Source organism: Mucor mucedo, assembly GCF_025094135.1.
Source record: "Mucor mucedo strain NRRL 3635 chromosome Unknown EV154scaffold_43, whole genome shotgun sequence".
Lineage (NCBI taxonomy): Eukaryota > Fungi > Mucoromycota > Mucoromycetes > Mucorales > Mucoraceae > Mucor > Mucor mucedo.
In genome coordinates this window covers 240360-268127 of record NW_026252327.1, presented here as the reverse complement: position 1 = coordinate 268127, position 27768 = coordinate 240360, and the positions used below count along the sequence as shown (strand labels likewise).

The 27768-nt window shown below is 36.3% G+C and overlaps 17 protein-coding genes across 17 annotated transcripts; 10 read left to right on the top strand and 7 right to left on the bottom strand.

Annotated features, from left to right (window-relative positions):
- Positions 1-148: 148 nt before the first annotated feature.
- EV154DRAFT_224847 (uncharacterized protein) lies at positions 149-2232 on the top strand. The gene is made up of 5 exons (XM_051594463.1): positions 149-233; positions 285-351; positions 423-1185; positions 1263-1881; positions 1952-2232. The coding sequence occupies exons 1-4, from the start codon at positions 185-187 to the stop codon at positions 1752-1754; spliced, it is 1371 nt and encodes a 456-aa protein (XP_051457871.1). The 5' UTR covers positions 149-184; the 3' UTR covers positions 1755-1881; positions 1952-2232.
- EV154DRAFT_224841 (uncharacterized protein) lies at positions 2054-4206 on the top strand. The gene is made up of 5 exons (XM_051594462.1): positions 2054-2202; positions 2271-2362; positions 2432-2957; positions 3012-3615; positions 3683-4206. The coding sequence occupies exons 2-5, from the start codon at positions 2289-2291 to the stop codon at positions 3961-3963; spliced, it is 1485 nt and encodes a 494-aa protein (XP_051457870.1). The 5' UTR covers positions 2054-2202; positions 2271-2288; the 3' UTR covers positions 3964-4206.
- A 181-nt stretch (positions 4207-4387) lies between these two features.
- On the top strand, positions 4388-5070 carry EV154DRAFT_420465 (mitochondrial import inner membrane translocase subunit Tim54; the record flags this gene model as incomplete). Its single annotated transcript, XM_051595950.1, has 4 exons — positions 4388-4555; positions 4613-4702; positions 4777-4897; positions 4931-5070. Coding segments are annotated over 4 exons (519 nt in total), but the record flags the coding sequence as incomplete, so codon positions are not given.
- Positions 5071-5812: 742 nt separating this feature from the next.
- On the top strand, positions 5813-6909 carry EV154DRAFT_224735 (uncharacterized protein). The gene is made up of 4 exons (XM_051594461.1): positions 5813-5993; positions 6065-6585; positions 6638-6827; positions 6893-6909. Exons 1-3 carry the CDS (start codon positions 5980-5982, stop codon positions 6640-6642), a joined length of 540 nt encoding a protein of 179 aa, XP_051457868.1. The 5' UTR covers positions 5813-5979; the 3' UTR covers positions 6643-6827; positions 6893-6909.
- Positions 6910-7826: 917 nt separating this feature from the next.
- Positions 7827-9688, top strand: EV154DRAFT_224718 (uncharacterized protein). The gene is made up of 4 exons (XM_051594460.1): positions 7827-8625; positions 8680-8970; positions 9037-9289; positions 9357-9688. The coding sequence occupies exons 1-4, from the start codon at positions 7942-7944 to the stop codon at positions 9635-9637; spliced, it is 1509 nt and encodes a 502-aa protein (XP_051457867.1). The 5' UTR covers positions 7827-7941; the 3' UTR covers positions 9638-9688.
- A 95-nt stretch (positions 9689-9783) lies between these two features.
- EV154DRAFT_563375 (mitochondrial import inner membrane translocase subunit Tim54) lies at positions 9784-10253 on the top strand (the record flags this gene model as incomplete). Its single annotated transcript, XM_051605779.1, has 3 exons — positions 9784-9948; positions 10008-10097; positions 10170-10253. The coding sequence occupies 3 exons, from the start codon at positions 9784-9786 to the stop codon at positions 10251-10253; spliced, it is 339 nt and encodes a 112-aa protein (XP_051457866.1).
- Positions 10254-11173: 920 nt separating this feature from the next.
- EV154DRAFT_508331 (uncharacterized protein) lies at positions 11174-11559 on the bottom strand (the record flags this gene model as incomplete). The annotated part of the gene is made up of 1 exon (XM_051601511.1): positions 11174-11559. A coding segment is annotated over one exon (234 nt), but the record flags the coding sequence as incomplete, so codon positions are not given.
- Positions 11560-12141: 582 nt separating this feature from the next.
- EV154DRAFT_224681 (uncharacterized protein) lies at positions 12142-12828 on the top strand. Its single transcript, XM_051594458.1, has 2 exons — positions 12142-12220; positions 12287-12828. Exons 1-2 carry the CDS (start codon positions 12176-12178, stop codon positions 12785-12787), a joined length of 546 nt encoding a protein of 181 aa, XP_051457864.1. The 5' UTR covers positions 12142-12175; the 3' UTR covers positions 12788-12828.
- Positions 12829-12930: 102 nt separating this feature from the next.
- Positions 12931-15080, top strand: EV154DRAFT_224686 (uncharacterized protein). Its single transcript, XM_051594459.1, has 4 exons — positions 12931-13058; positions 13112-14024; positions 14079-14688; positions 14756-15080. Exons 1-4 carry the CDS (start codon positions 12988-12990, stop codon positions 15034-15036), a joined length of 1875 nt encoding a protein of 624 aa, XP_051457863.1. The 5' UTR covers positions 12931-12987; the 3' UTR covers positions 15037-15080.
- A 113-nt stretch (positions 15081-15193) lies between these two features.
- On the top strand, positions 15194-16334 carry EV154DRAFT_481310 (inner membrane protein import complex subunit Tim54-domain-containing protein; the record flags this gene model as incomplete). The annotated part of the gene is made up of 3 exons (XM_051598385.1): positions 15194-15358; positions 15416-15505; positions 15570-16334. 3 exons carry the CDS (start codon positions 15194-15196, stop codon positions 16332-16334), a joined length of 1020 nt encoding a protein of 339 aa, XP_051457862.1.
- An 838-nt stretch (positions 16335-17172) lies between these two features.
- EV154DRAFT_464275 (transmembrane amino acid transporter protein-domain-containing protein) lies at positions 17173-18969 on the top strand. The gene is made up of 3 exons (XM_051597659.1): positions 17173-17305; positions 17386-17598; positions 17677-18969. The coding sequence occupies exons 1-3, from the start codon at positions 17203-17205 to the stop codon at positions 18732-18734; spliced, it is 1374 nt and encodes a 457-aa protein (XP_051457861.1). The 5' UTR covers positions 17173-17202; the 3' UTR covers positions 18735-18969.
- EV154DRAFT_508311 (V-type proton ATPase proteolipid subunit) lies at positions 18779-19942 on the bottom strand. The gene is made up of 7 exons (XM_051601510.1): positions 19856-19942; positions 19763-19792; positions 19622-19680; positions 19388-19546; positions 19237-19314; positions 19094-19170; positions 18779-19026 (listed from the first exon to the last, which is right to left on the bottom strand). The coding sequence occupies exons 2-7, from the start codon at positions 19774-19776 to the stop codon at positions 18925-18927; spliced, it is 489 nt and encodes a 162-aa protein (XP_051457860.1). The 5' UTR covers positions 19777-19792; positions 19856-19942; the 3' UTR covers positions 18779-18924.
- A 551-nt stretch (positions 19943-20493) lies between these two features.
- Positions 20494-22539, bottom strand: EV154DRAFT_224537 (kinase-like domain-containing protein). The gene is made up of 3 exons (XM_051594457.1): positions 22461-22539; positions 22118-22399; positions 20494-22047 (listed from the first exon to the last, which is right to left on the bottom strand). Exons 2-3 carry the CDS (start codon positions 22175-22177, stop codon positions 20791-20793), a joined length of 1317 nt encoding a protein of 438 aa, XP_051457859.1. The 5' UTR covers positions 22178-22399; positions 22461-22539; the 3' UTR covers positions 20494-20790.
- A 525-nt stretch (positions 22540-23064) lies between these two features.
- Positions 23065-23472, bottom strand: EV154DRAFT_420494 (HIT-like domain-containing protein; the record flags this gene model as incomplete). Its single annotated transcript, XM_051595953.1, has 3 exons — positions 23065-23144; positions 23210-23327; positions 23389-23472. 3 exons carry the CDS (start codon positions 23470-23472, stop codon positions 23065-23067), a joined length of 282 nt encoding a protein of 93 aa, XP_051457858.1.
- A 210-nt stretch (positions 23473-23682) lies between these two features.
- On the bottom strand, positions 23683-24278 carry EV154DRAFT_508300 (putative zinc finger protein). The gene is made up of 4 exons (XM_051601509.1): positions 24159-24278; positions 24014-24089; positions 23888-23950; positions 23683-23822 (listed from the first exon to the last, which is right to left on the bottom strand). Exons 1-4 carry the CDS (start codon positions 24188-24190, stop codon positions 23766-23768), a joined length of 228 nt encoding a protein of 75 aa, XP_051457857.1. The 5' UTR covers positions 24191-24278; the 3' UTR covers positions 23683-23765.
- Positions 24239-25612, bottom strand: EV154DRAFT_508296 (uncharacterized protein). Its single transcript, XM_051601508.1, has 6 exons — positions 25446-25612; positions 25369-25375; positions 25251-25306; positions 25081-25179; positions 24703-25010; positions 24239-24626 (listed from the first exon to the last, which is right to left on the bottom strand). The coding sequence occupies exons 1-6, from the start codon at positions 25534-25536 to the stop codon at positions 24297-24299; spliced, it is 891 nt and encodes a 296-aa protein (XP_051457856.1). The 5' UTR covers positions 25537-25612; the 3' UTR covers positions 24239-24296.
- A 517-nt stretch (positions 25613-26129) lies between these two features.
- On the bottom strand, positions 26130-27494 carry EV154DRAFT_508293 (uncharacterized protein). The gene is made up of 5 exons (XM_051601507.1): positions 27367-27494; positions 27236-27307; positions 26788-27163; positions 26574-26715; positions 26130-26509 (listed from the first exon to the last, which is right to left on the bottom strand). The coding sequence occupies exons 1-5, from the start codon at positions 27404-27406 to the stop codon at positions 26375-26377; spliced, it is 765 nt and encodes a 254-aa protein (XP_051457855.1). The 5' UTR covers positions 27407-27494; the 3' UTR covers positions 26130-26374.
- Between the last annotated feature and the right edge of the window lie 274 nt (positions 27495-27768).

Genomic DNA, 27768 nt, shown 5'->3' with positions numbered 1-27768 from the left:
AACTAATATCGCGATTCAGTATTAGTAGGTGTTAGACAGAAAGTTTGAATGTATGCTTCAACCCCGTCATTGAGTTCATGGTCAAATAAGGTTTTGTACTACAAATAAACGGATTATACTAAACGCCGTGAACTCCTTATTTGTGCTTTCGCCCCTTTTAACATCGTGTTGTAGAAGAAAGAAGATGGAAGAAGTCTATGACTATTCTCGGCATACATATTGTATGCATATCGGTAAGCGACTTACTTTTTTTAAAAAATTATGGCGTTGCTTACTTCGTATAGATTTGGGCTATGACTTCACCATCTCTGGAGCGGTAGCCATTAATAGACCTGACAGGATTGTTGAAAGGTTAGTCGACATCAAAACAGCAGAATTTATACGTGTATTTATTTTGACAGAGATTCCTTTTAAAAAAAAAGGTCTGAAAACAAATACCGCACCTCAATTTTATATGACACTACCACCAGAAATGTCATTGCCAGAGGAAACAAGGCCGATGAAGCGAATGAGGATCCGAAAGGGCTCCAAGAAGGCGTTATTTATGTACGCAACACCTTAAGCGAGCTTGCTGACATTTATTTAAAATCAAAGCAACAATCCTTCGACACTACGGCACTGTACGCGGTCTTGTACGAGGAAGCTATAGATCTGTTACAAAAAATACGGCATGATTGTAAACAAAAATTGAATAGTGTAAATATGGATTTTTGCTATTCTTTGAATCTTCCAACCAGTTGGGGTTATGAAATAAGAGAAGAATTGTTCCTGCCTCTATTCGTAAAAGCTGGTCTTCTTCATGAAAATGATGGTCCGGGCAGGCTGCTGTTTTTTTCGATGTTAGAGTTGAATTTTCAGAGCATGAAAATGCAAGGATACAGTCGTAGAACTAGAGACATAAAGTATGGTGATCAGAGCGTTATGTGTACAATAGATTATCAAGGTACATACTTTGTGGATTTGGAATTGGTATCAGCTCAATATCCTGCTTTCAGATTAGCAAAAGAAGACTTGGTGCCACAGTTGTTGAAACAAGCTCATTTTGTAATCCCGTTTGGACTAAAGGAACTACGGTTGTCATTCATAGCATGTGTGGAAAAGCATTGTGATACTACGTTCTCATCAGAATCTATCGACGACATGCTTACAGAACTCAGTCAAGAGTACGAAGGATTTAATGATTTCGTAAGAGTTAAAGGAAAGGAAATTGGGAATACAATTAAAAACATTTTTTTTTTTTTTTTTTTTTTTTTTTTTGCCAGGAAGATATAAGATTTTTTTTAAATGAGCAACCATTGCGAGACTTAAAATCTCGCTTGACGAATGACTCAATCACTTTAGAGGACATACTTGAACATTTTTTTGGTCATGCAGAAAAATTCTTTAGAAATGAAGTAGATGAACTTCTTGTAGGCACGGGCAATATAGCACCCAGGCTATTGGACATTTTTTACACAAGTCGAATCCCGAAAACATTTTTATCCGTGGGGATAATATTATCGGCTGATTGTTGTTCGAAAAAGTATTTCAGGGAACTAAAAGAATCCGTGGAAATCGGTTATAATTCCCCCATATTCGAATTCTTTAACTATGATAACCGACAATATGCAATTGAAAAGCTTTTAGAAAACCGAATGAAAGAATTTAACGTGCGCAGAAACCCAGTTATACTACCCAAAGAAACAACAATGGAAGAACCCAAAAGTTGCTTAAAACCTATTATCTTCATCAATATCGGTAAATTGACTCCTTAGTAGTATCAACTTCGTATTAACCTAACCTATTTTGAAACCAAACAGACATATCGCCTACACAAATCCAGACTGTTTATACATACCTAGATAAAGATAGACAACTTGGACAGAAGCAAAATATCGAATGGTAATTGTGTTAGGCGTCAAAATATCTTTTAAAAGACAACCCAACTAAGTTCTATTTTATGGCATAATAGTGATATGCAACCATTGAATTGTTTCATCAAGCAATCAGAAATATATCAAAGACCAGTACTACAGATACCGTTTAGACTGAAGTTAGGTTTAGAAAAGATTTTTGGTTACTATCTCAAAATTTATTCAAATCACAAAAGACGAAGTATGATAAGAAGAATACTAGTGAACTCGACACCCAAATTACTTAACAAGGCTTTCCAAAACATGCGGAAGAGAAGAACTTTAAGCGGTGATGGAAGGATAAAATCAAGTAAAAAAATTCAGCAAAAGGAAATCAGAAAATTATTTGCCTCCTCAAACCCAAATCTACTCAAACAGCTTACGGCAAACCTTGACATGGACGATCTTTCTGTGTCGAAGGACGGATTTCCTGTTTCGGATAACGAGTCATTTACTACATGCCATCCAGGGTACTTGTATTTTTTTATGATCACATATCTGCACTGTCTCAACAAGCAAATAGAGGAAAAATTCAAAAGTAATTTCGGAAAGAACTGGCAAGCCAACAAAATTTGGTATGGTGTCTCTATTGATAAAAATCTATCGGACAATGTATTCGGATTAATAAAGAAATTGGAAAAATCATTCTTTGCAAGTGGAATATTAGGGAAGGAAGACAACCTTCGAAAAGCCAAATTCTGCACCCGTGGTGAAGAAATTCTACCAGCTATCCAACACCAGTATCAACATTTGGACTTTAGTTTGAAATCATACTATGTTGTTGCACATATATCTTCAAAGCATATTCAACTCAGTTTGCATCAAGTGGTCAAACTGGCATCACCCGGAGAAGATCCCGCGTCTATCATTATTCAGGATGAAATGATACAAGTCGATGATGTATATGATACACTTTGTAAGAGTATTATGAAGAGCCTACAAGTCAAATGTCAAGTTGACTATTGCACCACCCACAAGAGTCAGAAAGATACACAATATGATTTCCAGTCATTTGAGATATATAGCAATATTTATCGAAATTTAAGACCATGCGTTGTTGAACTTGTAAGCTGGTATACCTATAGCTAGCGTCTCATTGTATTAATTACTTCTTGGTAGTTCGAAAAAAACAAATCAAATTTGGACATGGATTCCAAAATACAGCTGGATATCAACACGAAATGTGGTTGCAGTATAAGCATATTTCTTCGTGATATTATTGAAGTAAGCCTTATGTCAGTGATAGAAAGTATGGCAACAGATATAGTGGCTTCTTTGACCAACAAGAGACTATTTGGAGACAATATACCGAATTACATTTTCGTATTTGGAGATCCGTTCAATCTGGGGCAGGGTTCGAAGATCCACATCGCATACACCATGATTATGCAAAAAGCGATTGATGACGGTGTATATATGAAAGAAAAAGATACAAAGATATTTGCACTAAGAGAATCTATTTTCCAATTACTGGAGACGTTTTTATCTGGAAAAAAGCCTTATATGTTTGAAAGGTTTGTCACCGGAACTTTGTGCCAAGTATCAAGCAAAACATACGGGATGCGGATTTCAAATATACGGAGTTCGATCTCTTTCACCCGAATAAACAGTGATGGTGATAGCAAAAATACTATTTCAGATGATGGTAGTTATTTAGTATTTATTCAGAAAGGGAAGCCAGCTCCAACAAAAGGGTTTATAATTCAAATCAATATAAAAAAAGGTAAGTTCGTTGCCATGATTGTACTTCTTCGTTTGTTCTAATGAGACCCACTTCTACATACACATAGATATCAGATTAGAAATTCTTCAATTGGAAAGTTCAACCAGTACTGTTCCGGACAAGTATACTCTATTGCACGGCGACACTCCTGGTGTTATTTATGAAATATACTCAATTAGTTTGACTGATATTTCTATTAATACATTTGTGGTAGAATATGAGCAGATTAGCAATAATTTATCTATCAAATTATCAAGAGGATGTATGAGCAGAATTAGTGACTATATTGATAGACCTTATTACGAAACCGAAAATATCCTGGAGCCATTGACACTTGCTTATATTTAACATAGCACTGATACAATAAAATCAACCTATTTTTAAACCACCGTTTTACTGTCGTGAGTCCATTATGTCATCAATCCGCTAATCGGCGATTGTAACTTAATACACATAACCAACCGCAGCAATCGTATTTACTACCTTACGAACCAATACAATTGTAGTTACTCCGGATTGACAATTGTAAAACATATAAATAGCTTCAATTATCAATCAATAAACATGATCTTTATTCTCCTCTAAGAAGTTATTCACATAAGTCAAGACAGACCTAACCCTTCTGACTCGGTATTTAAGCACCGTCCTCAAGCTTATTTTATTACATGTGTGACTTTCAATTTTAAAAATCCCCCTTCACTCTCCCCCGACCCCTCCCCCAGGGACACAATGGGCCCCCTTTTTTATTTAAAGAAGAAACACTTTTTCATAAACCATGCCTTTTGGATTAAAAGTACCTTCCAAGAACACACTAATTTTTAGTGGTGTTGCAGGTGGCATTGCAGGTCTTGTCTATTCTAGTAATAAATATGCCCAAGATGCCAGAACAAGACTTTCTCAACGAGTTTCTTTTCTCGCTGACAGACCTTGTGGTGTCCATGTAAGTCTTTTTCTCTCTTTGATCTCTCTTTCTTGTCCTCACCGCATAAGAAACTAGGAAATGCCTCGTAAAGTCACAGTGTATATTACTGCACCACCTGGTGATGGACTTGAAAAGAGTCGAACTTGGTTTCGTGAATATGTCAAGGTAATATAATACTGCCAACCCACCGACAAAAAACATGTATAAAAAAATAAACTAACACTCTTTACTTGCTGCAGCCTATTCTTGTTGCAGGTGCTGTCGATTGCGAAATTAAAGAAGCTAAATCGCCTGGCCAAATTGAAACTTCTGTCATGGAAGAAATCGTTCAACGTCGTCGTGAAGCCGCCGAAGCAGCAAGTAATGCAGAATCAACCGACCATGAACAATTAGAAAACAAGTCCAACACAGGATTTACAACACCTGTGGATAACATGAACAACAAGAAGAAAAGTGAAGTGGTATCCGATGGTATTTTAGGGATTGGTAGAAATGCGAATCGTGAAGTACTGAGTGGATTAGCCAAGGGTTGAGATACTATTCTTGCTGTGTTTGTAGAGGTGCGTCTTCTAGAAGTGTTAGGACATAGAGAAGACAAAGGATGAGACATCTTTTATTGCAGACGAAACCTTGGAAATGTTAAAACCCACCTCACTCAAGAATTTGACAATTTCTCGCTTCCGCTCGAGTTTTCACATATCATGGATAACCCCCAAATGAACATCATTAGATGGCTCAGTGTGTTTTTAATTGTAAATGTATCTGGAAGCAGGAAAATACGCTGGTAATGCTGTATTGAACCAAATCGACATTTTTAAGAACGAGATGAGGATTTATAGCAAATGGAAAAAAATATTGTATTAGATATGATATAGCCGAAGTATTGAGGAAATAGATATGCCAATTCAAGTAGACACAAGTATTTTTTTGGTAAGTTAATGTATGTGACAATGTTGATTTGCGTTAAATAAAGTGTGTAATATACATATATAAAATATGATGTAAACGATGTCTTTTTTTATTTGTTTCCATATGCTTAAAAGGGGAAGGATAGCAAGGGTCTCTTTTCCCAGACACGAGAGATTTTTCCATGGAAGAGTAGTCTAGCAAAAACTAGTATCGCGATACAATGTTAGTAGGTGTAAGATAGAAAGTTTGAATGCATGCTTTAACCCGTCATGGAGTTCATGGTCACATAAGGTTTCGTACTACAAATAAACGGATTAAGCGAAACGCCGTGAACTCCTTATTTGTACTTTTGCCGCTTTAACATCGTGTTAGAGAAGAAAGAAGATGGAAGAACTCTATGACTATTCTCGGCATAGATATTGTATTAGTATCGGTAAGCGACTTATTTTTTAAAATTACGGCGTAGCTTACTTCATATAGATTTGGACTATGACATCATCATCTCTGCAGCGGTAGCCATTAATAGACCTGACATGATTGTTGAAAGGTTAGTCGACATCAAATCAGCAGAATTTATACGTGCAATTTTTTTTGACAGAGATTCCTTTTTAAAAAAAGTATTGTACGCGGATTCCGCACCTCAATTTTATATGACACTACCACGAGAAATATTATTGCCAGAGGCAACAAGGCTGATGAAGCGAATAAGGATCCGAAAGGGCTTCAAGAAGACGTTATTTATATACACAACACCCTAAGCGAGCTCGCTGACATTTATTTAAAATCCAAGCAACAACCTTTCAATAATACGGCACTGTACGTGCTCTTGTGCGAGGAAGCTATAGACCTGCTACAAAAAATACGGTATGATTGTAAAAAAAAATTGAATAGTGTAAATATGGATTTTTATTATTCTTTGAATCTTCCAACCAGTTGGGATTATGAAATAAGAGAAGAATTGTTCCTGCCTCTATTTGTAAAAGCTGGTCTTCTTCATGAAAATGATGGTCCGGGCAGGCTGGTGTTTTGTTCAATGTTAGAGTTGAATTTTCAGAGCATGCAAATGAAAGGATACAATCGTAGAACTAGAGACATAAAGTATGGTGATCAGCGCGTTATGTGTACAATAGATTATCAAGGTACATACTCTGTGGATTTGGAATTGGTATCAGCTGAATATCCTGCTTTCAGATTAGCAAAAACAAAATTGGCACCACAATTGTTGAAGCAGGCTCACTTTGTAATCCCGTTTGGACCAAAGGAACTACGATTATCATTAATAGCATGTGTGGAAAAGCATTGTGATACTACGTTATCATCAGAATCTATCGACAACATGCTTGATAAACTCAGTCGAAAGTACGATGGAATTGATTATTTTGTAAGAGTTAATTAAAAAGAAATTGGGAAAATAATTAAAAACGTTTTTTTTTTTTTGCCAGGAAGATATAGGTTATGTTTTACATGATCAGCCATTGCCAGACTTGAAATCTCGCTGGGCGAATAGATTAATTACTTTAGAGGACATACTTGAACATTTTTCTGGTTCTGCCGAAAAATTCTTAAGAAGTGAAGTAGATAAATTTCTTGTAGGCAGGAGCAATATAGTACCTAGGCCATTAGACATTTTTTACAAAAATCGAATCCCGTACACATTTTTAGCTATGGGGCTAATCTCATCAGTTTATTGCTGGTCGAGAAAGTATTTCGAGGAACTAAAAGAATCTTACATATCCGCGGAACTCGGTGAGGACTCCCCCATATTCGATCTCTTTAACTATAGTTGCCGAAAATATGCAATTTTAGAGCTTTTAGAAAACCGAATGGAAGAATTTAATGTGCGTAGAAACCCAGTTATACTACCCAACCGAACAACAATGAAAGAACCCAAAAGTTGCTTAAATCCTATTATCTTCATCAATATCGGTAAATTGACTCCTTAGTAGTATCGGCTTCGTTTTAACCTAACCTATTTTGAAATCAAACAGACGTATCGCCTACACAAATCCAGACTAGATAAAGGTAGACAAGTTGGACAGAAGCAAAACTTTGAATGGTAAAGGTGTTAGGCGGCAAAATATCTTTTAAAAGAAAATCCAATTAAGTTATATTGTATTGCATAATAGTGATATGCAACCGTTAAAATGTTTCATCAAGCAATCAGAAATATATCAAAGACCAGTACTACAAATATCAAATAGGTAAAACTACTTAAAGAAACGCTTATGATTGTCAATTCTGATTGTTCGTTTAGACTGAAGTTAGGTTTAGAAAAGATTTTTGGTGACTATCTTCAATTGTACTCAAGTTACAAAAGGAATGTGAAAAAAAAATTGCCAGTGAGCCCAGCATCCGAACTACTTGGTAGGGCATTCCAAAATACGCGGAAGAGGAATACTTTAAGCAGTGATGAAAGGATAAAATCAAAAAAAAATAGGTTAAAAAGAATTAGAAAATTATTTGTCTCCTTAGACCCGATCCTATTTAAAGAGCTTATGGCAAACATTGAAATGGACGATCTTTTTGCGTCGAAGGATGAATCTTGTGGTTCGGATAGCAAGTTATTTACTACATGTCATCCAGGTTACATGTATTTTTTTATGCTCACATATCTGCACTGTCTCAACAAGCAAATAGAGGAAAAATTGGAAAGTAATTTCGGAAAGAACTGGCAAGCCAACAAAATTTGGTATGGTGTCTCTATTGATAAAAATCTATCGGACAATGTATTCGGTACAATGAAGAAATTGGAAAAATCATTCTTTGCAAGTGGAATACTTGGGAAGGACGACGAACTTCGAAAAGCAAAATTCTGTACCCGTGGTGAAGAAATTCTACCAGCTCTCCAAAACAAGTATCAACATTTGGACTTTAGGTTGAAATCATACTTTGTTGTTGCACAGATATCTTCAAAGCATATTCAACTCAGTTTGCATCAAGTGGTCAAACTGGCATTACCCGGAGAAGATCCAGTGTCCATCATTATTCAGGATGAAATGATACATATCGATGATGTATATGATACACTTTGTAAAAGTACAATGAAGAGCCTACAAGTCAATTGTCAAGTTGACTATTGTACCACCCACAAGAGTCAGAAAGATACACAATATGATTTCCAGTCATTAGAGATATATAACAATATTTATCGAAATTTAAAACCATGCGTTGTTGAACTTGTAAGATGGTATACCTATAATTAGCGTCTCATTGTATTAATTGTTTTTTGGTAGTTCGAAAAAAACAAGTCAAATTTGAACATGGATTCCAAAATTCAGCTGGATATCAACACGAAATGTGGTTGCAGTATTAGCATATTTCTTCGTGACATTATTGAAGTAGGCCTTATGTCAGTAATAGAAGGTATAACAACAGATATATTGGCTTCTTTGGACAACACAGAATTATTTGGAAACTATGTACCGAATTATATTTTTGTGTTTGGAAATCCGTTCAATCTGGCGCAGGGTTCAAAGATCCACATAGCATATACCATGCTTATGCAAAAAGCGATTGATGACGGCGTATATATTAAAGAGAAAAATACAAAGATATTTGTACTAAGAGAATATATTTTTCATTTATTGGAGACTTTTTTATCTGGAAAAAAGCCTTACATATTTGATAGGTTTGTCACTGGAACTTTGTGCCAAGTGTCAAGCAATACATACGGGATGAGAATTTCATCATTTAATACACACGATTTGTGGCCTTTCACCCGAATAAACAGTGATGGTGATATCAAAAATACTATTGCAGATGATGGTAGTTATTTGGTACTTATTCAGAAAGGGAAGCCAGTTCCAACTAAAGGGTTTATAATTCAAATCAATGAACCTGAAGGTAAGTTCGTTGTCATGTTTGTTCTTCTTCGTTTGTTCTAATGAGACCCACTTCTAATTACACATAGATATCAATTTAAACATTCTTCAATTGGAAAGTTCAACCAGTACTGTTCCGGACAAGTATACTCTATTGCACGGCGACACTCCTGGTTTTACTTTTAAAATATACTCCACTCTTTTGACGATTCGTTCTCTGAGTACATTTGTGGTAGAATATGAACAGATTAGAAATAATTTATCTATCAAATTATCAAGAGGATGTATGCGTAATATTGATGACTATATTGATAACCCTTATTACGAAACCGAAAATATCCTGGAGCCATTGACACTCGCTTATATTTAACATATCACTGCCTTCAATAAAATCAACCTATTTTTAAACCACCGTTTTACATGTGTGACTTTCAATTTTAAAAATCCCCCCGACCCCCCCCCCCCAGGGACACAATGGGCCCCCTTTTTTAAAGAAGAAACACTTTTTCATAAACCATGCCTTTTGGATTAAAAGTACCTTCCAAGAACACACTGATTTTCAGTGGTGTTGCAGGTGGCATTGCTGGTCTTGTCTATTCTAGTAATAAATATGCCCAAGATGCCAGAACAAGACTTTCTCAACGAGTTTCTTTCCTCGCTGACAGACCTTGTGGTGTCCATGTAAGTCTTTTTTCTCTCTTTGATCTCTTCTTTCTTGTCCTCACCCCATAAGAAACTAGGAAATGCCTCGTAAAGTCACAGTGTATATTACTGCACCACCTGGTGATGGACTTGAAAAGAGTCGAACTTGGTTTCGTAAATATGTCAAGGTAATATAATACGCCTAACCCACCGACATGTATAAAAAAAAAATTAAACTGACACGCTTTACGTGCTTGCAGCCTATTCTTGTTGCAGGTGCTGTCGATTACGAAATTAAAGAAGCTAAATCACCTGGCCAAATCGAAACTTCTGTCATGGAATAAATCATTCAACGTCGTCGTGAAGCCGTCGAAGCAAGTAATGCAAAATCAACCGACCATGAACAATTAGAACACAAGTCCAAAACAGGTTTTACAACACCTGTGAATAACATGAGCAACAAGAAGAAAAGTGAAGTGGTATCCGATGGGATTTTAGGGATAGGTAGAAATGCGTATCGTGAAGTGCTTTGCGCATTAGGCAAGGGATGAGATTTTATTCTTGCTGTGTTTGCAGAGGTGCGTCTTTTTGAAGTGTAAGGACATAGAGAAGACAAAGGATGAGACATCTTTTATTGCAGAGGAAACATTGAAAATGTTAAAAGCCACATCATTCAAGAATTTGACAATTTCTTGCTTCTGCTTGAGTTTTCACATATTATGGATACCCCCGAATGAACATCCTTAGATGGATGAGTGCGTTTTTAATAATACATGTATCTGGAAACAAGAAAATACGCTGTAGATGCTGTATTGAACCAAATCGACATTTTTAAGAACGGGATGAGGATTTATAGCAAGAGGAAACAAAGTATTGTATTAGACATGATATAGCCGAAGTATTGAGGAAATAGAAATGCTAATTGAAGTAGATACAAGTATTTTTTTGGTAAGTACATGAATATGCCAATGTTAATATGCGTTAAATAAAGTTTGTAATATACATATATAAAATTTGATGTAAACGATGTCTTTTTTTATTTGTTTCGATATGCTTTAAGGGGGAAGGATAGCAAAGGTCTCTTTTCCCAGACACTAGAGATTTTTCCACGGAAGAGTAGTCTAGCAAAAACTAATATCGCGCTTCAATGTTAGTGGGTATTAGATAGAATCTTTGAATGCATGCTTCAACCCCGTCAATGAGTTCATGGTCAAATAAGGTTTCGTACTACAAATAAATGGATTAGAGGAAGCGCCGTGAACTCCGTATTCGTGCTTTCGCCCCTTTTAACATCGTGTCGTAGAAGAAAGAAGATGGAAGAACTCTATGACTATTCTCGGCATAGATATTGTATTATTATCGGTAAGCGACTTATTTTTTTAAATTACGGCGTTACTTACTTCGTATAGATTTGGGCTATGACTTGATCACCTCTACAGCGGTGGCCATCAATAATAATATAAAGTTTAATGAAAGGTTAGTCGACATTAAATTAACAGATTTTATACGTGTATTTTCTTTTTTTGACAGATTCCTTTTCAAAAATAGATTAGGAAACGAATACCGCACCTCAATTTTATATGACACTACCACGAGAAATATTATTGCCAGAGGCGATAAGGCTGATGAAGCGAATGAGAATCCGAAAGGGCTTCAAGAAGGCGTTATTTATGTACGCAACACTTTAAGCGAGCTTGCTGACATTTTTTTAAAATCCAAGCAACAATCATTCGACAATACAGCACTGTACGCGCTCTTGTACGAGGAAGCTATAGATCTGTTACAAAAAATACGCTATGATTGTAAACAAGAATTGAATAGTGTAAATATGGATTTTTTTTATTCTTTGAATCTTCCAACCAGTTGGGATTATGAAATAAGAAAAGAATTGTTCCTGCCTCTATTCGTAAAGGCAGGTCTTCTTCATGAAAATGATGGTCCGGGCAGGCTGGTGTTTTTTTCAATGTTAGAGTTAAATTTTCAAAACATGGAAGTAAATAGATACCTGTATAATATTAAAATGCCAAAGTATGGCGTTCAGCGCGTTATGTGTACAATAGACTATCAAGGTACATACTCCGTGGATTTGAAATTGGTATCAGCTCAATATCCTTCTTTCAGATTAACAGGAAGAGACTTGGTGCCACAATTGTTGAAACAGGCTCACTTTGTAATCCCGTTTGGACTAAAGGAACTACGATTGTCATTAATAGCATGTGTGGAAAAGCATTGTGATACTACGTTATCATCGGAATCTATCGACGACATGCTTAAAATACTCAATCAAAAGTACGAAGGATTTAATGATTTCGTAAGAGTTGATTAAAAAGAAATTGGGAAAATAATTAAAAACATTTTTTTTTTTTTATTTTGCCAGGAATATATACGTCCTGATTTATATGATCAGTCATTGCCAGATTTGAAATCTCGCTGGACGAATGACTCAATCACTTTAGGGGACATACTTGAACATTTTTCTGGTTTTGTTGAAAAATTCTTTAGAAATGAAGTAGATAAATTTCTTGTAGGCAGGAGCAATATAGTACCCAGATCATTGGACATTCTTCGTACAAGTCGAATCCCGAAAACATTTTTTGCTTTGGGACTAATCTCATCCGTTGGTTGTTGGTCGAAAAAGTATTTCAGTGAACTAAAAGAATTTTACATATCCGCGGAACTACATTATGGTTACCCCATATTCGGACTCTTTGACAGTTATACCCGAATAGAAGCAACTAAACCGCTTTTAAATTACCGAATGGAAGAATTTAACGTGCGCAGAAACCCAGTTATACTACCCAAAGAAACAACAATGGAAGAACCCAAAAGTTGCTTAAAGCCTATTGTCTTCATCAATATCGGTAAATTGACTCCTTAGTAGTATCGGCTTCGTATTAACCTGACCTATTTGAAACCAAACAGACATATCGCCTATACGAATCCAGACTGCTTTTACATACCTAGATAAAGATACACAAGTTGGACAGAAGCAAAATTTTGAATGGTAATGGTGATAGGCGGCAGAATATCTTGTATAAGCAAGTCCAACTAAGTTCCATTTTATTGCATAATAGTAATATGCGACCATTGAATAGTTTCATCAAGCAATCAGAAATATATCAAAGACCAGTACTACAAATATCAAAGAGGTAAAACTACTTGAAGAAACGCTTATGATTGTCAATTCTAATTGTGCGTTTAGACTGAAGTTAGGTTTAGAAAAGATTTTTGGTGACTACCTTGAATTATACTCAAGTTACATCGGACAGAGTATGATAATGGAGACAACTAAAACATCTGATCAAGTTTTAAGAACAGAGAAAACAAAGAGTACTTTCAACGATTATATTAGGATAAAAAGTAGCAAAAATCGATCGAAGGAAATCAGAAAGTTATTTGTTTCCTCGAACCCGAACCTATTTAAACAGCTCACGGCAAACTTTGACATGGACGATCTTTTTGTGTCGAATGACAAATTTTCTGCTTCGGATAGCGAGGGATTTACAACATGCCATCCAGGTTACATGTATTTTTTTATGATCACATATCTGCACTGTCTCCACAAGAAAATAGAGGAAAAATTAAAAAGTATTGTAGGATCGAATTGGCGAGCCAACAACATTTGGTATGGTGTGTCTATTGACAAAAAGCTACTGGATACTGTATTCGGCTCAATGAAAAATTTGGAAAAATCATTCTTTGCAAGTGGAATAATCAGGAAGAACGACGACCTTCGAAAAGCAAAATTCTGTACCCGTGGTGAAGAAATTCTACAAGCTATCCAACACAAGTATCAGCATTTGGACTTTAGGTTGAAAACACACTTTGTTGTTGCACAGATATCTTCAAAGCATATTCAATTCAGTTTGCATCAAGTGGTTAAACTGGCATCACCCGGAGAAGATCCAGCGTCCATCATTATTCAAGATGAAATGATACATATCAATGATGTATATGATGCACTCTGTAAAAGTATTATGAGAAGCCTACAAGTCAATTGCCAATTCGATTACTGTACCACGCACAAGAGTGAGGAAGATGTGCAATATGATTTCCAGTCATTTGAGATATATAACAATATATATCGAAATTTAAAACCATGCGTTGTGGAACTTGTAAGCTGGTATACCTATAATTAGCGTCTCATTGTATTAACTGCTTCTTGGTAGTTCGAAAAAAACAAATCAAATTTGGACATGGAATCCAAAATACAGCTGGATATCAACACAAAATGTGGTTGCAGTATTAGTATATTTCTTCGTGACATTATTGAAACAGGCCTTATTTCAGTTATAGAAAGTATGGCAACAGATATATTGTCTTCTTTGATCAACAAAAGACTATTTGGAAACTATGTCCCAAATTATATTTTTGTGTTTGGAGATCCGTTCAATCTGGGGCAGGGTTCAAAGATCCACATCGCATACACCATGATTATGCAAAAAGCGATGGATGACGGCGTATATATTAAAGAAAAAGATACAAAGACATTTGTACTAAGAAAATCTATTTTCCAATTACTGGAGAAGTTTTTATCTGGAAAAAAGCCTTACATGTTTGAAAGGTTTGTCACTGGGACTTTGTGCCAAGTATCAAGCAATACATACGGGATGCGGGTTTCAATCAATCGTAGAAACCAGTTGATCCCTTTCACCCGAATAAACAGTGATGGTGATATCAAAAATACTATTGAAGATGGTGGCACTTATTTGGTATTTATTCAGAAAGGGAAGCCAGTTCCAACAAAAGAGTTCATAATTCAAGTCAATAAACCCTACCGTAAGTTCGTTGCCAAGACTGTTCTTATTTGTTTGTGCTAATGAGACCCACTTCTACTTACACATAGATATCAAATTAGAAATTCTTCGATTAGAAAGTTTAACCAGTACTGTTCCGGACAAGTATGCTCTATTGCAGGGCGACACTCCTGGTGTTACTTATAGCATAAGCCCTAGAGTTTTGTCGCGTTATGGTATTGGAACATTTATGGTAGAATATGAGCATATTAACAATAATTTATCTATCAAATTATCAAGAGGATGCATATGCTATATTGACGACTATATTGATAAACCTTATTACGAAACCGATAATATCATGGAGCCATTGACACTCGCTTATATTTAACATATCACTGCTTTTAATAAAATCAACCTATTTTTAAACCACCGTTTTAAACCTACGTGACTTTCAATTTTAAAAAATCCCCCTTCACTCTCCCCCGACCCCCCCAGGGACACAATGGGCCCCCTTTTTCAAAGAAGAAACACTTTTTTCATAAACCATGCCTTTTGGATTAAAAGTACCTTCCAAGAACACACTAATTTTTAGTGGTGTTGCAGGTGGCATTGCAGGTCTTGTCTATTCTAGTAATAAATATGCCCAAGATGCCAGAACAAGACTTTCTCAACGAGTTTCTTTTCTCGCTGACAGACCTTGTGGTGTCCATGTAAGTCTTTCCCCTCTTTGATCTCTTCTTTCTTGTCCTCACCCCATAAGAAACTAGGAAATGCCTCGTAAAGTCACAGTGTATATTACTGCACCACCTGGTGATGGACTTGAAAAGAGTCGAACTTGGTTTCGTGAATATGTCAAGGTAATATAATACTGCCAACCCCACCGACAAAAAAATTAAACTGACACGCTTTACGTGCTTGTAGCCTATTCTTGTTGCAGGTGCTGTCGATTACGAAATTAAAGAAGCTAAATCACCTGGCCAAATCGAAACTTCTGTCATGGAAGAAATCGTTCAACGTCGTCGTGAAGCCGCCGCTGAAGCAGCAACCATTGCAGAATCAACCGACCACGAACCATTAGAAAACAAGTCCAACACAGGTTTTACATCACCTGTAGAGAACATGAACAACAAGAAGAAAAGTGAAGTGGTATCCGACGGTATTTTAGCCATTGGTAGAAATGCGTATCGTGAAGTATTAAGTGGATTAGCCAAGGGATGTGATGCTAGTCTTGCTGTCGTGGTAGAGGAACCTGCTCTCGAAGAGATCAAGGTGGAGGAGGAATCAAAGACCCCTGAGAACATGAAGGACCCTGTGATTGTAGAGGAAACCTTGGAGATGTTGGAACCCATGGAAGTACTTGACCATTTCTCACTACCACCCAAGTTTTCACCCGTCATGTATATCCCTCATGTCAATATCATTGGATGGACCAATATCCCTTATCGACTTTACATGTGGTATGCTGATTATAAACGTATTGAGGAAGTAGGAAAATATGCTGTAGCTGCTGTCTTGAACCAAACGAGACCCTTTGAGGAACGGGATGCGGATTTAGGACAGGATGAAAAGAAGTACTGGATTGGACATGAAACCGCTGAAGTGTTGAAGGAAAATGATACACCGATTCAAGTGGATGAAAGAATTTTTGATAAGTTGAGTACTTATACCAGCGATGATTTGCCTTGAAAAATAAAAAATATATAGATAGACGTTGATGTGTATCATGTTGTCATGGGTAGTGGGTATGGTTGTGTGGTTAATCTTGTGTTGTTGGGTGATTTATTTTAATTTGAAGGACACTTTGTGGTATTTGCATGTGCTCAAACGTCATTCATACACATGGAAGGCAGCTTTATTATATAATTCATCTCTCCGCGGACCACTGTAGTAGAGAATTTGGTCAACAGCTCTGTGTAACTGAGGAGTTTTGGATTTACATTCGATCATAGTTCTGTCATTTTTTTTCTTCTCTCAATGGCTGTCTCTCTTTTTTAGTAAAGTTTGATCATAACCTCCAATCATTGTTTTATGCCATTGGATCTTCTTTTTTTTTTTTTACACATAGCATTGAAATTAACATTGTACCTACAATACCTTTCTAATACAACGTAAAATTATCGACTCCCTTCAAAACTTGGATCGCAGCAAGGATACGATTGGACCTTGGGGAGGGAGCGCCACGGACCAACGCTAAAGTGGGGGAGGAGAGCGCTGTTCATAATTGTGGGAACATTAATTCAAACACCGGCCTATTTTCCTGATCTGATTTTAACAAGAGGTGATAAATAGGAACATGGATGTCTAATCAAAACAAACCCATTTTCCTGCACATTATTTAACTCTTTATAAAAGAGATGAGTGATAAAATACAAGGTAAAAAAAAAAAAGAGAAATCACGCGTATAACTTGTATATTTCTTCCCGGTTTTTTTTTTGGGACATGTTCCGATCCGACAAAAAGGGAAAGAAAAATTTTCTTTTTTTCTTTCCCTTCCATTTTTTAATTTTCACCTTTTTTTTTCTTTCTTTTCTCTTTCTCTTTCTTTACTTTGAGGATGAGTGAAGATCAATACTTGAAGGCAACAGCTTCTACACCCAGTTATTCTGGTTCCACGATTCGTAGTGACCGTCTTCACAACAAAGAAATCATCCCTTCCGGTAAACCCCCCATTTTTTTTTTTAAATCATGGTTACATCCCACCCAATTTTTTTTTGACAGCTAACATATTTCATATTAGTATCTGAAGATACAACCTCTCATTATGAAAATACAGAATGTGATAGTCCAGAATTCGGCATTGATCGATCTAAACAAGCTTCTAGTTTCACAGCTTTCTTTAGTGTTGTTTGTGTAGTGGCAGGTACAGGTGCCTTGGGTTTACCTTATGCCCTTGCTCAAGGTGGTTGGATCGGTTTATTCATTTTGGCACTTAGTTGGATCCTTTCCATCTGTAAGTCACTTACTTCTTCTAAACCAACCCCCCATCTCCATCAAACTCATGCCCTTTTCTTTTTTTAAAAACCTATAGATACCGGTATTCTATTAATTCGATCTTTATACTATGATGGTAAAAACCGTTTATCCTCTTACCAAGAAGTAGCCACAGCTGCATTTGGTTCGATTGGAGGCTGGGTTGCTTTCTTTTTTACAGCCATTACTTTAGTCGGTGTACCTGTATTGTATCTCCTCTTATCCGGTTTAAACTTACATAATGTCGCAAAAGGTTCTTCTGCCGAATTAACTTTTCCTATCTGGGTCATCATTTGTACCTGTATTGTGGCTATTCCTTTCCTCTTCTTTCGTTCACTCAAAGAAATTGGTGTACTGAGTGCCTTTGGTATGTTATCCACTGTCGTTGTCATCTTGATCGTCTTGGCCGTGGCTGTCAAGGAAGCTCCGGATCAATCCCACATCCATCACGATCCCGTGATTTGGAACATGTTTCCTATCGCACTTAGTTCGATTTCCTTCAGTTTTGGTGGTAACCCCGTGTACGCGCATGTGGAAGCCAGTATGCGCAAACCCAAGGACTGGAATAAAGTGATTATTGCTGGTTTGACCTTTTGTGTTGTCCTTTATTTCTTGACAGCTGTACCTGGTTATTACGTCTATGGCACCACCTCACTTTCACCCATCTATGATAATTTACCGGAGGGAGGACCGAAAGCTGCGTCGATTATTATTATCACCATTCATTTAATTTTGGCTACGCCCATTCTCTTGACATCGTTTGCGATTGATGTGGAAAAGATGTTAAAGATTAACCCAGAACACCGTTCGTTTGTGACGGAATGGACGTTGCGTTTCTTGTTTCGTGGTTCGCTTATTGTGGCTATTGCGGCTATTGCGATCTTTGTACCGTTCTTTGGTGACTTTATGTCCCTTTTGGGAGCTTTCTCCAATTGTGCACTGGTGTTTATTTTCCCGGTCGCGTTTTATTATAAATTGACAGGTGTACGTGGTAAACCATGGTACGAATACATCTTGGCCTTTTTAACTGTCCTTTTAGGCGTGGTCGGTTTGATCTTTGGTACCATCTCGGCTTGTCAAGCCCTGAATGATGATTTCAAAAACAAGTCAAACTAAAAAATATTTTTTTTATACCACATTATTTTTTTTATATATAAACTGCTAGAAATTTAAAAAAATAAAAATAAAAATGAAAAGATAAGACATCTTCCTCTTTCTATTTTTTTTTTTTTTTTCGATTTCTTTTTTTTTAATATTTATATGTGTGTGTGTATACGAAGAGGTGGCGGAAATATAAGTTTTTTTTTTAGTTACAGACGTTCTCTTGACCAGATGCCTTGGTGTTAAGAATCAAGGCAACAATAAGACCATAAAGACCTAAAACTTCAGCGAAAATCAAGATCAAAATCTAAAAAGGAAAAGTGTGAGTTCCTAAAGGATGACGCGTCCTAAAAAAGTAAAAAGTCAAAACATACCATGCCGACAAACATTCTGGGTTGTTGAGCAGTAGCACGAACACCAGCATCACCAGTAATACCAATAGCAATACCGGCTATAAAAATTTACATTTAAGGATTAGTCTCCCTCTCTCTCTCTTTTCTCTCTCACACAACTTTACCGGCGAGACATGAAAGACCGACAGAGAGACCAGCGGCCAATTGGATGAAACCACTGAAAAGAGTTTGCTTCATGGCGACTATTATAAAAAAGTTGGTTAGTGAGTGAAGGGGACGCGTCATGTGTGTGTATAACACGGAGATATAACTTACGACCACCGGACAAAAGAACGGAGACAACAACACCATAGATACCTAAAATACCAGCCATGACAACAGGAACAATACACTTTAAAACTAAATCAGGACGCAAGACACCCATAGCGGAAAGTCCAACACCGGATTTGGCAGTACCGTAAGCAGCACCGAGACCTTTTTTTTTTATATATATCCTTGTCAGCTAACAGTATAAAAAAAACGCGAAAATAATATAAAGAGAGCACTTACAACTGAAGACGATGGCAGCAGCACAACCCATGGTACCGAAGAAAGGTGCATAAACAGGACTTTTATAGAAAAAAAGTTCGTGTTAGCTTAGATGAAAAAAAAAGGGAATATAACAATTCTCATCTGAAAGATGAAACTTACCAATATTCACTCATTGTTGAAAAAAAAAAACTGTTTTTAAAAGAGAGTAAGTACGAGATGAAGTTGTCCTTGAAAAGAAAAACCTGAACTTACGGTATAAACGGTTTCTTTTTAAAAAATAAAGGGGGGAAAAAGAGGAAGAAGAAAAAAAGATTTTTTTTTAGTGGAAAGAGACAAAAAAGAAAACAACCAATTTTTTTTTATTTTTTTGGGCGAGCTTCTCGTAGATGACGTCAAGATTAAAATCTCATTTGCTGAAACATCGAAAAAAAAAAAAGAAGGGGGGGACGAGAATAGAGTTAACAATCACTCTCTCTTTCTCTCTCTCTCTTTTACTCTTTATATCCGTCTCTCTTTCTTTCTTAGCCTCATGGCGTCTCATGAGCAGAGTCGCTGCTACAACTAGAAACGTTTGTTCCTTTTTTTTTTTATGACAACTCCGTCAGCATATCTTATTTCTCTACACAAGAAAAAAAAGCTTATTCTTTTTTTTTTTTTTTGCATGTCCTTTTTGACATACGCAAGTAACCCCGCCCCCTTTTTAGTATAAACAAAAAAAAAAAAGAATTACGTTTCATCTTTTTTCAAACAGTTTAAAAAAAGGGTTCATATCTTTTATACCAAATCGTCCCTTTTCCCCGCAAACATCTTTTTGAAACACCTCTTTTTTCTCTTACAAAAAAGTGACTTTCATCTTTATTTCTTAAATGCGCACGATTAGAAAAAAAAAAAGATCACGTTGAATAGTGTGCATATCCAAAAAAAAAAGGACTTGTAACACTCTGTTTGACATGGGATGAAGTTGCATCATGGGTAAAGCTTGAACGATTTTTTTTTTTTTTATAAAAAAGGGGGGGAGCAATCCCCTTCCGTGCCCCTTTTTATTTTTTTCTGCAAAATATGATGTAATCATTAAAAAAAGAGAGAGAGGGGGGGAAAGGGTTTTAGACAATAAGAATATGTTTCAAAAAAAAAAAAGATATACAATAAGTGAGGGGGGGAATAATAATAACTAAAAAAAAAAAAAACTACAGTGTAGGCACATTTTTTCTTCTTCCTAACAAGGTCGCTTTTCCCATATTCAACTCAAAGGATTTTTTAGCTTTACGATTCACCACAGGCGGTGCATCATTCAACCGTCCCGCTAATTTCTTGATCAACAAATTATCATTCGGTTTCTTCTTTATCTGTGCATCTTCCAAATGCGTGCATAACGAATCAATATTATCATCCGATGAACTCGTATTCGATGAATCATCCTGCACCATCTCCTCCTCCTCCTCCTCATCATCATCATCATTTAAAGGCGCATGAAATACCTTCAATCGACTCGTTTCTTGTACTGGTTTCTTTTTATTTTCTTTACGTTGTGCTCGTTCTTCTCCCATGCGATGCACAGCATACGAAACATCAAATACTTCCTTCATGGAAGAAATACCCGACATGAACAAATCTTTTCGTTTATGATTCTTTCCAGATGCAGCAATCGGTATCGTCTGACTGGGTGTTGTAGATGAAGGAGTGATGGAAATGGTTTCTACCGCTACAGACGTGGTAGTAGAAGGAGGGTTCAAAATCGCTGGTGAACCTGCCGTCGTTGTCATGACGGTAGGTTCCTCTGAAGTCTTCATCCAAGGATGCGCCAAGAACTGATCAATGGTATACCGTTTCTTGGGATTAATATTTAATAAATGTTTGACCAAATGTTTGGCTTCTTCCGAGATATGATCCCACCAAGGACTCAAAAAAGTATAATGTCCTTTTGCCACCTTTTGTGTCAAGGTAGAGATGCTTTCATCATAAAAGGGAGGGAACCCACATAACATGGTATAAAGTACACAGCCCAACGCCCACATGTCAACGGACTTGGAGTAACGTTCATCGCGTACGATTTCTGGCGCTGTATAACCAACGGTACCACAAGGGGTCATGGTATGTTTGTCCCAAACCACTTTGGAAAGACCGAAATCGGCTAATTTCACTCGGCCAATACCACCGCCTCCTTGACCCACCACAAATTCGCCTTCATCTTCCTTTTCTTCTTCTTCGTCCGCTACGGTGGGTGCTGTCGTTGATTTACGTTCCATAAATGGGATGGATTGAAATAAGATGTTCTCGGGTTTGATGTCTCGATGGACTACCCCACGTTCTTCATGTAAGTAACGAATACCCTCTGCCACTTGTCGTATACAATGACGAGATAAATCCTCACTAAAGTAGGTCAGCTGCACAATTTGATGAAAGATCTCTCCGCCATCCATCAATTCCAATACCAAGAAGAAGTACTATAAAGAATGCATTCTTTTATTAGTACACGGTCAAACAGAAAGAGAGGGGAAAAAAAAAGGTTCTTACTTCTTTGGTTTCGATAAAGTCTAGCATTTTAATGACGGAAGGATGATTTAATGTACGCATGATTTGTACCTCTTTTAATACACTTGCTTTCTAAATTATAATGTTTGTGTTTAGAAGGTTATACAAAAAATGTCCCCATGATGCGATTAGACTTTTTTTTTTTTTTAAAAAAAAATGGGTTTTACCTGAATTTGGCTCAACTCAAATTTACGAACAATTTTTATTGCCACGCATTCACCCGTCGTTTTATTCACGGCTTTATATACATGAGAGAAAGCACCTCTGTTTAAATCAATGTTAGTCATCTAAGATGGAGCACCCCTTTGGTTTTTTTAGAACATACTCTCCTAATTTTTTGATGAGATTGAATTTTTCTGTTAAACCTTCATATTCTGGTAATTTTGATTTGGCTTTGCTTTCCTCTTGCACTAATTGGGTGGCGGCTGCTTGGTATTGATCGGATTTATTATGATTACGGGGATGATCATCCACATGGTTACGGAATATATTTTTAAGCTGATGAAATACAGACATTCTTTTTTTAATAAAAAAAATAAAATAAATTATATAAAAGAGAGAGAAAGAATAATATAAAAAAAAAAAAAAAAAAAATTTAAAGCAGAAAATTAAGTCTAAAAAAAAAAAAATGTTTTAGCTTTTTATAGATGTGCCAAAAAATCAAGGGACCAAAAAAAAAAAAAAAAAAAAAGAGAGATGATATCATCTAAACAGGACTCATGCCTTCACCTAATCGACGTAATACTGTGCCCGCATTCACAAACCATGGATACTTTTGATTATATTTCAATCCCTTCCAGCCTCGAAATGGTAACCCCATGACGTGTAAATGTAAATGATCCACCGAATTAAATGGAGGCACATGAAATCCAAGTCTAAATACATTTATATATTAAATCATTTCTTGCTTTCTTTTTTTTTTCCTTTTTTTACCGTGTTTGCGTTGTATCCTCTGGATTATATCCTTGTTCTTTTAACAAACGTTTACCCAAATCCACCATTTCCTGCACTTTTTTTTTTCTCTTCCTCTGTCAGTTGACACATAACATTTATAAATCAGTGGGTTAAACTCACCTAATGCAACATGACCTTCATCCAAATCTTTCACAGTACGCACATGTTGTTTCGGTATCACGAGTAAATGAACTTGCGATGATGGTGAACGATCTCGAAAAGCAACCAAATGTTCCGTCTACCTCTTATCAGTTTTTTTCCCCTTCCCCCTTTTTGTCTTTACATAATTATATAAATACCTCAATCACAATTCTAGCACCTACGGAGTCTCCGATATGACAAAATATACACTCCTTCTTTTTACCTACAGAACAACACGCCATTTTTTTTTTTTTGTAAGTAGGGAAGAGGAGTTATTCAATCTGGGCTATAAAAAAAAAAAGAGCACTTTTTTTATTATTATATATTCATGATCTCTCGGTGTAACAAGGGGTCCCTCCTTTACTATTTAACACAAAGAGAATCGCCATTTTGGCACTTTTTTTTTGTTTTGTGACATGATGTGCTTACACTTTTTTTTTTAATAGTTTTTTTTTTTTTTTTTTTTTTTTTTTTTCAAAAAATGGTAATGTAGTGTATGGGCTACTCTCTCTCCCTCTATATATATAATAAAAATCTATGCTTTGGCTTGGAAATCGCTCTCTGGAGGTACGGTTTCCTTGGGATGTTTGGCCTGTCATAATTTAAAAAAAATAAATAAATAAGATGGGAAGCGAGAAATTTTCTTTAGAAACTTACTTCCATATGTTGTTTTAAAAGGTTGTAATTGGCAATAGCGATAAAGCACTTTGGACACTTGATCTAGATAGATTATTCCTTTTTCTTAGAATCTCTCTTATCTTTCTCTTTTTTTTAGGTTTATACCTGAAGTCCTGCTGCACGAGCACCTAATTGAGATACACCTCCAGCTCGTTTCGCTGCTTCCTTTTGTGCTTTTGCTCTAAGAATGTTTTTATCTTTTTTTTTAACTTTACTTTCCCTCTCAACTAAACACCCCACTCGCTTTTACCTCGCTTGTTCTCTTTGTTGACCACGAGCCATTTCAAAATGTTTTTTTTCAATGAAAAAATAAAAATGTAAAAAAGAAGAAAAAAAAAAGTTTATTTTTTTTTTCAGGTTTGTTCAACTTACACCCACCCCCCTCAAATCAAAACTCCGTTTGTCGTTGTAAAGCAGTTAAAACACCTTGAATATCACCCATCATTAAATCACGCTGTAATTCTCGAAAGGCCTCCCTTCCTTCATCCGCCACACGGAACAACGGACGCACCAATATATCCGTCGGAAACGATGACTGGTAGTTACTAAAGGTTAAAGTCACAAGTAAGACTCTTTCCGGAGCCACAGTCACTTCCACCACACCATGCGTAAATGATACATTCAAATCCTGTATCTTGAAGGTTCTTTCCAGATCCTTCCACAATTCACGTCGTACCACAAACGCCTGTGCCGCATCATGTACTAGACGAAGAAACGTCTATCCTTTTTTTTTTATGTTGTTGGTTTTACATATCTTCAAACTTTTTTTTTTTTTTTTTTTTTTTTTTTTTTACCTCGAGATCGTGTGGTAAAAACTGTTCAACTAATTCATCCACGGGAATAAACTGTGGTAACGAATGATAAAGCACTTGTTGTGCTTCCTTATCCATACAAATCTTGAATGACTCACGATAGACCTTGTTATAAAACGTCTCCAATGTCACTACTTGCATGTTCTCGTTATAGCTGAATACACTGCTACCGGCTAACCGATAATAACTAAAGATCTCCTTGGACGTACATTGTTCCGCTACACGGACCAATTGATCAAATATCTCTTTTTGCATGCCTTCTAATTCGGATGCCTTTGTACGTGTGGGATCTACCTTACTGTTTTTTTAATTGCTTTTGTGGTTGCTGATGGGGCTTTTTCGTTTTAAGGGGGGTATTACCTTTAATCATGTCTGTTAATCGTGATACAACGACATGCGATAAATCTTCTTCGATTAAAGCACGTCGAAGTTGACGTCGTTTTTCTGTCGCCACATTCACTATTTTTGATAGTCAATTGTTTTTCCTTTTTTTTTTTTTTGTTTGCCATGCTACTACTATTACTACTTACAACGAACTTGTAACTCATTAATTTGGGCTTTCATTCGATCATCATCGGTGGGTAGACTTTTTTTGGGGGGGGGGTCTCGGTCAGTCATACTCCCTCATAATTTTTTATTGTAACTCACAAGGCGTCTTCACCAGGAAGCATTTTATTTTTTGAAAGGTTTTTTTTTAAAAGAAACCACACTTTTTTTTTTAGTACGCGGGGTACGCGAGATGAGGTTGGGACCACGCGCACTTGGGGTCACTACATACACCACAAAACCTCTGATATGTTTTAAGTTTGTAATCATGTGTGCAAAACAAACTTACATTTAGGAATGTTGTTAGAATTTTAACCCGAGAATTTCAGTGTAGATTACCAGCAGGGAACCGCGGTGAGGGAGGAGAGGGAGCTTAGTCTATTTAAGTCGTAGCTTGTAAAAAAAAAAAAAAAAAAGGGACGATTTATATAGTGGTCCATCTAATACAATTTATTTTATCTGTAACATCATCATTCATGATCATTCCTTTTTCTTTTAATGCACCTTTTATATATATATATCTATATCTAAAAAGAGAGAGGGATAAACAAAAAAAAAGAAGCGAGGAAAGCATGATCGGATGCGTGCGTGTGTGATGCAGCCCAATGGAATAATGATGTATTTTATTTAAATTGTAATTTACACTCATTTAAAATTAATCAAATATACATCACACACGCGCTAACTAATTTTTTTTTTTCAAATTAAAAAAAAAAAAAAAATGATAGAACGCTATATCATTTCTCCCCCGCCCCCTGTTTACCATAGAGAGATCTAACGTTTTTTATATATCTGTGTGTAAACTGTTCATTTCGCTTTTACTGGTCCCACTTGCATGAATTCAAGTTTTGTAACACAAATACTTTTTTTTAAATCACTCATGCATGATTTTTATTATTTATCAAAAAAACGGGCATGAAAGTATACACAGTTAGGTGTGTATCATCCAAAATGTCATGGAACCGTTAAATTGATATAGAAATATATTTTTATATATTTTATTTATGTGAACATCTAAAAGATGGACGGTTGTAATTCATATATGTGTGTGTTGGTGGTGGGGGGTATTTCTTTTCTCTTTTCTTAATCCATGCCAAAAAAAAAAATCTTAAAACATTTCATCTGTAAAACGTTTCAATTTCTTTCGATACCCTTCCTCAGCTGCACAATCATCACAATACCATTTTCCAACAGGAGGTTCTGCTAATCCTACACAAGCATAATGAAACCATTCCTTCTCACACTGTTCTCTCACCCAAAAAAATGTGAATAACATACATGAACTAACCATGAAATCAAAAACTTACGTTTTCACCATCACAAGCAACCATATCACCAAATGAAACTTGGTTACAATAACAATACTTGGGTTCATTGGGATCAATTTCAATTTCTGTCAAGGTACCATTTTGTCCCATCGCTGGGTTAGGTCGCGACGAATGAAGTGTTCTACTTTTTTTTTTGGGTAGTGTGATCAGTATAAAAAATACATAAATCTATCTTTTTTTTTTTCATCTAAACCTTTTGCGGACGGAAAGAGCACCATGAGGTGAAGGTCGTTTACGTCCATGACTAGGTGCATCTAAACGCCAACTTGTATCCTCCATGGCATGACTCTTACGCGTGGCCTGTCCCATCCAGTCCAAATCAGCAATGTCGCTCTTGGCCATTTGCGAATCAATACGCTCAATATGGCGTGACACTAAATCGTACATGCGTTTTGTCAAGTCAATCTTTTGATCTTGCTTTTGTACTGCTAGTTTGTAATCTTTCTCTAATTGGAGTCGTGAGCTCGTCAAATTCTGGGAGGGTGTAGGTGTCGTTGGTGTCCCATGGTGCGCCAAACGACACAATTTCGTATACGATCGTCGATGTTTGGTGTAAATCTCTCGAAAGCCTACATTATATTTTTAGTTTATTGAATGGGAGGATAGAAGGAAGGGGGAAGTCCCAATCATGTACACAATACGTTGAAATTCTTCATCCATGCTACGTAATTCATGCATATTTTGATCGATTTCAGACGGCAAGTTTTGTAAACCTACAAAGGAACGTTTAGTTTCATACTTTTTATCTGTCCATGCTATTTCTGTTTTTTACTTTCTACATAGTCTTCAAATATATCAGCAACAGAAGTCATTTTTTTTTTTTTAATTTTTTTTACAAAAAGGATATAACACAAAAAGGGAATAAACAAAAGCCTTTCTCTCCCCCCCCCCCTAGACGCGAGGGGTAAACTGTGACTCTATTAAAAAAAAAATCCCAACCCAATCAAATGATTGATTCTAAATGCAGTAATAGTTGACGCTTTTCATATTAGTGTCAATTTTTTGTACACACAAATCAATATATCTTTCATTGGCTGTCATACGATCGCATGGATGAAAAATGTACCATGCAAAATTAAGAGAGATCTGTACTTGGGAAACCGTCCTGGGAACAAAATGGATTTTGTGCAAGTGTAACTTTTTTTTTTTTTTTTTTTTTACAGAATTTAAAAAA